The sequence below is a fragment of the Micropterus dolomieu genome, linkage group LG09 (genome assembly GCF_021292245.1).
Source record: "Micropterus dolomieu isolate WLL.071019.BEF.003 ecotype Adirondacks linkage group LG09, ASM2129224v1, whole genome shotgun sequence".
Classification (NCBI taxonomy): Eukaryota; Metazoa; Chordata; class Actinopteri; order Centrarchiformes; family Centrarchidae; genus Micropterus; species Micropterus dolomieu.
Genome location: NC_060158.1, coordinates 3,568,544 through 3,577,934, shown reverse-complemented (window position 1 = coordinate 3,577,934; position 9,391 = coordinate 3,568,544). Strand labels below are relative to the sequence as shown.

General features: G+C 41.9%; 2 protein-coding genes across 5 annotated transcripts in view; one reads left to right on the top strand and one right to left on the bottom strand.

Moving 5' to 3' along the window:
- The window catches only part of LOC123976544 (zinc finger protein 2 homolog), a 192,147-nt gene that overhangs the window by 87,115 nt on the left and 95,641 nt on the right, over positions 1-9,391 (top strand). The window lies entirely within an intron of this gene.
- LOC123976536 overlaps positions 1-9,391 on the bottom strand; it is a 24,193-nt gene that overhangs the window by 12,067 nt on the left and 2,735 nt on the right. For 3 of the 4 annotated variants that reach the window (XM_046058776.1, XM_046058779.1, XM_046058778.1), the window contains exon 2: positions 744-921. In XM_046058776.1, coding sequence (XP_045914732.1) covers positions 744-921 — 178 coding nt within the window. The remainder of the gene's footprint in view (positions 1-743; positions 922-9,391) is intronic. The other variant, XM_046058777.1, reaches the window with a different exon arrangement.

Below are 9,391 nucleotides of genomic sequence, written 5' to 3'. Positions count from 1 at the left end.
AAGACCCTCTGTTAGCTAACATTCTGCAATAACTATGCTAGCTAACTACACCTGGCTAACTACAACTTAGCTAACTAAACTAGAAAGACAAACCAACAGTCGGACACAGCGAGACATAGCGACTGTGAGTTCTAAGTAAATGACATGATAAATTGGTTAGCTAGCTCACAACGATGTTTATCAGTTTGATGCTCTGAGTTAACGAGGCGTGACGGTTTTTTAACGAGGCATGACAGTGCGCCTGTGCAAGCTTGGAGAATGACGTATGACTTATGGAATCACCATAGTCATACGTCACCGCCCCGTTTTAACAACTAAGCAATTTTTGCAACTTCGAGCACAAAATTAAGCCATTTGTCAAAAAATATTTGGCGAATAATGTGGGTAATCAACACTGTGAGGAAATGACTCAGAAAAATATGAAATATCATAGAAATGTCAAAATACACTGGACCAGGCGATATGATAGCGTATACCACAGCCTGTCATGAGCTACTGCTTAAATATTGCATTTCTGTCGACAGATCCTCATAAATATTACACACAGAACCTTTAGATAAATAAATACTCAAATAACGTTAATACTTATTTTTTATTATTAATGCATCAATTTGGAGGAATCGTACTTGAAATTCCCCTCCAACACTAAAAATTACACAAACACACTTTCTCTGAACTTTCACCAAACTAAGGTTGGTTTTGGCGCAAATAAATAAATAAATTCAACCGTGAAGAGAACCGACCTGCTCTGTGCAGCCGGACTTCAGGCTGGAACACAGCGTCCAGCAGCTTCCGGTGTCTCTGGTTCTCCTCTTTGGACCGACAGAGTTCCCGCTCGTACTCTGATATCGTCCTTTCAAACAGCCCGAATATCTCTTCAGCAGCCGCACTCAGTCGCTGCTTCACCAACGCTCTCAGCACCTGGACTTTACTCATTTTCTCCGAGCTAACTCCTGCAGTGACGTCTCCGTCCGCGTCGAGTCCGCGGTGATTTCTGTGAAGCGCGTGTCGAGGCTTGTGTTGGTGACGTATGTGGTGACGTTCGAACCCTCGCGAGCCGGCCGCACCTCGTGACCGATTCAGGAAATGGTTCTCGGGTTTGGCGTGCGATTCAAAAGGAGCAGCAAAATGCGACGGACCCTCCTCAAGGTTTAGTGGACTTTTGATTTTAATTGAACACAGATTGCATCTACAGCTTATTTTAAATGACTAAAATATTTGATCAGCTGATGTCAGAATTGATTTTTTAAAATAATTTCAAACATTGTGATGAAAGAGGAACTTTTAGCTGAGTAAGACAAGCAGCAGCAAGAAAGGGTTGAGACTTTGTGTTTTTTGATTGAAGAATTAAACTGGGGGCTCTTACCCCATATTACCCTAATAATAAAAAACAGAAACCGCCTGAAACTGTGGAAAAGTTTAAATAAAAATGAATAAAATATCTCTATTATCTAAAGTCACAAACCAAGTAACACATTGGCATCATAACACTCTGCCTTGTTTCCACTTTCCCTTAGACCCTGTCACTGTTTCATGAAGACAGACACCATATTAATAAGTTCATCATTTATGCATCGGCATCACACACATCATTAATTTATTCAGTTCAAAGCTTCACACGCCAAAGCGCCGTTATAATCACTCTGCCTGTTTTACATTTACTGTCCACTTGATGAAGAAAAAAAAGCAACTTTGACATGAACTGGCAGCAAAAATAGATGCTCTCTATTAGTTTCCGTTATAAGACGCACACAGGGTGGATATTTCCCAAGCAGGTAAAGCAACAGTGAACACGCCGGTGCAAATTTAACTGGGTACAACGTTGGTTTCGGTTTCGATAGGCTTCCTTATTAACAAGCTTCCTCTGCGCACCTGCAGCTGAAACCGGAATCGCGGCTGGAAATCGCGAGTGCTGTGTCATTTTGGCCACTTTATAACACAAAGCCCCCGCCGCTGATGGAGAAAGTCAACAGGGCCAACAAATGCAGGGAGAGAGAAAAAGAGGTCACGCCGCTGTTTGCAGCAGAGATGTATGTGCACGCTCGTGTGGGAATATTAGAACCGAAGGCAAAGAAACCCTAAAATAAAGGTGGAGAATGAAGTAGATTTAAAATTTATTTTCTATTTGACCCTTTTCAAAATTATATTTTAATGTGTTTTTTCTTCGTATTTCCCTTTGTTGCTTTTATGTTTGATGTAAAGCACTTTGAATTGCCTTGATGTAGAAAATAAACTTGCCTTGGCGTAACCCTAAGAAACCAGGATAAACACAACTAACTACATTTTCCTAAATGGTTATTCACTCAGTGGTCAAATGTAGCAAAGAACACTTACTAAAGTACTGCAGTTAACTACATATTGGAAGTGCCTGTTCTTTACAATTGGTGTCTTTCTACTTCACTACATCTCATTGTGAAGGTTTCACTTTGGGCTCTGGGTAACTGTGACGGCAGAGTTTTTACAAACCAAACAAACAAAGTGGATTGATGGAGGAAATAATCAGCAGAGTTCAGAATGAGCTGCAGCTCAAAGTCTTTGAATGGAGCTCATTATTAGCCGCCACTTTAAGGAAACAAACAAATCTTCAGGTTAGATTTTTCCTTTATTTTAGTCAAATTAACAAAAATAGTGTGTCAGCTGTTTGTTCCACTTCCTTCTCACGGTGGCTCACAGATGCCCTGAGCAGAATATTGTACTTTTTACTTCACTACATGTATCTGACAGCATGTACTAGTTAATACAAAAATTAAGATTTTTACACAAAACACATGAACAGTTTATAAAATATGTTTTGTTATGAATGAAACTTCCAACATTTTGAACCATAGTGCAGCTGAAACGATCAGTCGATTAATCAATAACTGGATGAGTGTAAAACATCTTATGTTTCAGCTTCTCTCATGAAAATCTGCTGCTTTTCCTTTTAATTTACTTGTTAATAACATTGATCTTTGGACACAACAAGTACTTTAATACTCTAGGGACATTTTCACTGCAGGACTTTTGCTGTGTTGCTGAGTGTTCACAGTGTGGTATTAGTATTTTTACTGCAATAAAGTGTCTGAGTACTTCCTTTACCACTGGTCATACTTCAGCTATGACACAGATTTCAACAGGAAAGAAAAAACAAGGTAAAGTAATGAATCGAGGTTTCTAGGAGAGGACCAGGCAGCCGCTGGCCGACAGAGAGCTGCTTCACTGCGGGGAGCACCCGTAGTCTGACTGGATTCTGCTCTGACAACTACGCCGTTTACTCGTCTGAATGCAGCAGCTCGACTCCTGAGCGTGAGGTGAACCTTCAACTTTATGGTTTCTCCTCTGTGCAACATCAGTGAGTGACTGACAGCGGTGGAGTGTTTCACTTCTGTGTGCATTTTCATGTGCGTCAACATTGTGTCACAGTCAGAGAAAAGTAAGTCCAACAGTTTGCAGCTAAATGTATTTTTGTACATTTTCCTGCACAACTGGGGGTTCAGTGTGTCGCTCAGGGACACACTGGTGGATGGGTCACAGTGGGGAATTGAACCCAGGTCTCACAGCTCCCTGTGTCTTTTCCACTGCGCCATCACCATGCTTTTTTAAATCTCATATCACTGATAGTGACTTCCTAATTCAGAGGGTTTAAACAAAGTTTAAGTTAGTTTTCAGCCTCAGAAGAGTCTTCAGTCTTGTCTTCCGTCTCAGTTTGTATACGTTTATCTGGATCAGAGTTCCTGGCTGGTTCTGGTCCTCCACAGTCCTCTCCATCAGCTTCGGTTTCCATCTGTTCAGCTGAGCTGCTGGCTCGAGGCTCTGCCTCTCGGTTCTCCTCAGGTTGGTTTCCATTTGAGGACTCGTCACCACACTTGTGGTTTTTGAGTTGTTTACGCCAAGTGAATCTTCTGTCACAAACCCTGCAGCTGAAGGGTTTCTCTCCTGTGTGAGTTCTCATGTGTACCTTCAGAGAGCTAATGTACCTAAATCTTTTCCCACACTCTGAGCAGCTAAACGTTTTTTTGTCAGTTGTGTGTGTCCTACGACAGACTTTGACTTTTTCATTATTATAGTGAGAGTTTAAACCTGAATTAAGTTCTCTGGTCTTCTCCCCGTTACCATCACTGTCTTCAATATCCGAAGAGTCTTCAGTCTCGTCTTCAGTCTCAGATAGTAAAAGTCTATCTAGATCAGATTTCCTGGCTGGTTCTGGTCCTCCACAGTCCTCTCCATCAGCTTCTGTTTCAATCTGTTCAGTTTGGCTTTGATGAAGCTTTGAGGACTGAGGACAAACACACTTGTGTTTTTTGAGTTGACCAAACCAAGTGAATCTTTTGTCACACAGACTGCAGCTGTGTCTTTTCTCTCCTGTGTGGAATCTCATGTGTCTCTGCAAATGTTCCTTGCGCGTAAATCTTTTCACACACTCAGAGCAGCTAAACCATTTTTTGTCAGTAGTGTGTGTCCTACGACTGACAGGGACTTCATCATTTTTGTGAGGGTTTACACCTGACTTAGGTTCTCTGGTCTTCTCCCAGTCAGCACTGTCTTCAGTATCAGGTTCAGAAGAGTCTTCAGTCTCAGATTGTAAATGTCCATCTGGTTCATCAGAGTCCCTGGCTGGTTCTGGTCCTCCACAGTCCTCTCTATCAGCTTCTGCTTCCATCAGTTCAGTTTGGCTCTGATGAAGCTGTGAGGACTGAGGTTTCTCTTCATCATCTTCTTCACTCTTCACAGGGACACAAGTTAATGTGAACTTGGTGATATCAGCCTCCTCCAGCCCTGGAAGCTGCTCTCCCTCCTGACTGGTCCAGAGTTCCTCCTGTTCCTCTTTAATGTGTGGAAGCTGTGGGTCCTCCTGGTCCAGACTGGGGTTCCTTTCCTCTTTAATGTGTGGAGGCTCTGGGTCCTCATGGTCCAGACTGGGGTTCCTTTCCTTTTTAATGTGTGGAGGCTCTGGGTCCTCCTGGTCCAGACTGGGGTTCCTTTCCTCTTTAATGTGTGGAGGCTCTGGGTCCTCCTGGTCCAGACTGGGGTTCCTTTCCTCTTTAATGTGTGGGGTTTTTGGGTCCTCCTGGTCCAGACTGGGGTTCCTTTCCTCTTTAATGTGTGGAGGCTCTGGGTCCTCCTGGTCCAGACTGGGGTTCCTTTCCTCTTTAATGTGTGGAGGCTCTGGGTCCTCCTGGTCCAGACTGGAGCTTCCTTCCTGCACTTCTTTGCTCCCCGACAGCTGCTGGACGTCTGCTATAAAAGGAAACACACAGACAGACATTAAAGCAGACACAGCAAAACTGCACCAACACATTATTCAGGACTCGACAATAATGGTGGCCCGATGGCCCGGGGCCAGTAAAACGTAACGCCGGGACAGTTAAATAGTAGCTCAACAAAAACATTAGTATTAAAAAAAATAAATGAAACAACATCCTGCAGTTGCTTTGCAGCTCATGGCGTGCACCGTTGTCCAATCCAGAGTTGTAGTTACGTGACGAGTGGTTGTCAGATGCTATTTCTCTAATCTCAATCATGCAGCAACCTCTGGGTCTGAAAGTGAAACCATGCAGATGATACTTAAACCTACATTCTCTATAACGGCCAGCAGGGGGCGAGTCCGCTGGTTGTACCTATACCGGTTCCATCAGAATTAATCAAGTGAGGCTACTTCTCAGCTGATTTATTCCCTCAGTAAACATTTTCCTGATGTGTTTATGGTCTCAGTCGCTAGTTTCAAGTCTTCTTCAACACAGCATGATGTTTATTTTGTAAATACAATAATGCAGCATATGCTTTTGAGCGGGACTACCTAAGTTTTAAAAAGTTTCATGTTGAGCCCTGCATTATTGTAGGTCGGGTTCAACAGTATTCTATTGAATTTTAATCCAGTACAGAGTCTCATTAAATGTAAGTTATGAAGGATTCAAACAAAACATTCAGTTGAGATCTGCGATCACATGTCATCGAAAAGGGTCAACGTCAACAACCCTGTATTCTAACGTTAACATAACTATCCTTATTAGCTAGGCTCAGAAATTTATTTATTGGCTCACCTGCCAGTGGGACTGGTAGATGAAAACATCCACTGGCCAAACATATTTTTTTACTGGCCAAAATAATAACTTGCCTTTTTTTGTCACGTAAACATTTATTTCAATACTGTTAATTGAGATAATAAGGTATTCTGTTGAATACATACTTAAAGACGACACCAGATTGAAATCTGAAGCAAAATAAATGTATTGCTATAAAATGTACTTAAGACATAACAGTAAATTGTTTTATAAACTTACAAGATGCATATTAATCATTCAACTTAAACTTCATTAATTAATTTTTTTTATGTTCTGCTTCAGCCTCATTTTTGGTGGGTCTCTGACATTGACAGTGTTGTGTTAAAAAGTAGATAGACTAACTTCTCAGAGTTAACTTCAACACTTTAGTTTTTCTATAAACACATGGCTCTGTTTCAACGTGTTTGTGTGTCTGTGAGTGAGCGGAGATGTTGAGTTCATCTATGCGCTGCGCCATGTCCTTTTAGGAAAGTCCTGCCACTTGGCAGCCATCTTGGCAACGCCACCGGGCAGCTATTTTGGACTAACAAGACCAGGCTCCTGTCTGAATGAAGGGGAGAGAGCCAGAACTGCACTTTCACTGGACACTGGGAAATAAAAACTACATGAGTAGAATCAGCAGTAAAATCTAAAACTGGCTGAAAATGTTTGACAACTTTGCCCCAAAATAAGGTTTAAAAAGCGTTTTTCCCGACCGGCATGCGCCGTCTAAGTGTATCAGACCCTTACTTTGTTTCCCGCTTTGGCTGTTAAAAGCAGACGATTGGCTTTCTAGCGGGAGGGGCGGGATAACCGCCATCTTTGCCATTATGGGCCTTCCCCATAGAGTGATATTGAGGATGTGATTGAATGGCGTGTTTCCTCTATATAAAACGTCTCTGGCTGCGTGCAGCTCCACAATGTATTAGGATTTTACTCACATTAAATAGTATATAGTATGTGGCGTTCAGCGTTGATATTGTTGCCTGGTGAACATGAGGAGTGAAGCTACAGAGGCCTGTATGCAAAAAGGCCGACGCCATGTCTGGAAAACCTAGCTAGCGTACGATAGGTACTGTTTGCTTAGAGTGAAGACAGGATGAGGTAATGTGTGTTTAACATCAGATAAAGTGAAAGCACCTAGGTTATATGGCATAGTGTTTGCTTAAGGATCTGATAACTCATCCTTACTTCTTTTACATTGTATGTTATCGAAGAAGACACCTGCTGCAGGTCACGTAGCAACTGAATGAGATCATTTGCATGTACACTGTGTTGGACACCAAGCCTTTGTGAAAGATACAGCACTGCATACTCATGTTTCATATGTTAACCTATGTTATTCTTTTATTAATCTTTTTAAAAAATACAATTGTGTGTGTTTAAGTTTTAATGGTGTCAAATTATGTATGTATAGCTTTTAAAAAATACGGTAAGACTGAGTTTTAAATATAATGGTGAATTTCCAATCCAGTAATGTTAAAAATATGAAAGGGTAAACTATAATGACATTATGTTAAATAACAGCTAAAAAAGTAGTAACTTTGATGAAACAAGTAGGTAGAGAAAGGGTTAAACGTGTACATGTAAACGGCCACTAGATGGCAGCAGAGGACAAGAAATTCACCATTGGAAAAAGCAAGGAAGGCGCTTTTCGACCAAAAGTACCCGGGACTTTTTAGACGTGAATTAGCATTACCACCCGCGAGGTGCATGCAATTCTCGGCAGGCAGGCAGAATTCAGCACAACAGAAAGCGTTTCCCCTGCCGCGGGGGCGCGCGTGCATTCAGCGGTGAAGGCGGACCTTCGACTTCATCAAAGTGAAAGTGAGTTTTTATAGGTTTACGTTATGTGTTACCAAACTTCGTATTATTCATTGCACTCAATTGAGAATGTCCACACAAGACGAGCATTTAGTTTCACTCGTAAAGCAAACATTTATTTCGCGATAGTGTGGTGATGTTATAAATGACCACGCAGTCGATCACTTTGTCATCCATGTTACTGTTTAGAAGCTGGATTCAGACAGACTGTCACCTTTTTAAACAATATTTTGTCCTTATAATCCATGTTTCCATTGCATGGCCTTTGGATATTGCTGGAAATTGTCCCCCTCCTTAAAGGGTAAATTATTATCATAACAATTTAATAATGCATTTAAACAGAACTTTTCATACACAAAAAGCCACAACAGCAGCTTCCTACCAGGCTGGACATGCAGTCTGCCAAAATATGTTTCCCCCTCCATAAAGCACAGATGATGGCCTACTGTCAAGTATTTAATTTTGTGTATACTTCACATCATGACTAATAACAGGGGTGAATTTGGAGAAGTTTCTCTTTTCCTAGCTTTTCAACTTGCCATAAAATGTATCCCCCCCTTTATAATGCACAGATGATGGCCTACTGTCAAATATTTAATTTAAAAGAAAATGTATCCCCCCCTTTATAATGCACAGATGATGGCCTACTGTCAAATATTTAATTTAAAAGAAAATGTATCCCCCTAAGTCACTGCATCTCCCAACAGACCTTCACGGTTGAATTTCAGCATTTTATAACGTAACTTTAATTAAATTGTATTTCAATTTTATTTTATTTATATAGCGCATATAACAGGTATCTCTGAGCGCTGTTCATAAAGAGCAGGTCTAGACCGTAGTCTGTGATGTTATTTACAGAAACAGTTCCCACCAAGAGCAGCACTAGGAGACAGAGGCAAGGAAAAACTTCTTTTAAGAGGCAGAAACCTCGAGCAGAACCATGGCTCAGGGTGGGCGGCCCTCGATTATAACAAGTTGTCGTCAGCTGAGTATTTCACCCGTCACCTGCTCTGCTCAACTCACACACAAACACACGTGTGCGATGAGATTTACGCCCGTGCTCTCCACCATCAACTCAGACACTCCACATCACTTGCAAATCTGCAAAGTAGAATGTATTATTATAATATTGGGTTACTTTTATTTTGAAATCCGGATGTTGTTAAAACCGTGTGTTGGAGGCTGTTTACTGTAACAGCTGTTTGTTGGAGCTGAGAACAGAAATATGAAGAGAACCGACCTGCTCTGTGCAGCCGGACTTCAGGCTGGAACACAGCGTCCAGCAGCTTCCGGTGTCTCTGGTTCTCCTCTTTGGACCGACAGAGTTCCCGCTCGTACTCTGATATCGTCCTTTCAAACAGCCCGAATATCTCTTCAGCAGCCGCACTCAGTCGCTGCTTCACCAACGCTCTCAGCACCTGGACTTTACTCATTTCCATCGCTCGAAACTTTTCTCCACGAACTCTGTTTTCACTCTGAGCTGCGCTGCGAGGCTAACTTCCGGTTAGCATGCTAAGCTACCTCCAGTAGCTCCGGAGGCTCCCGGG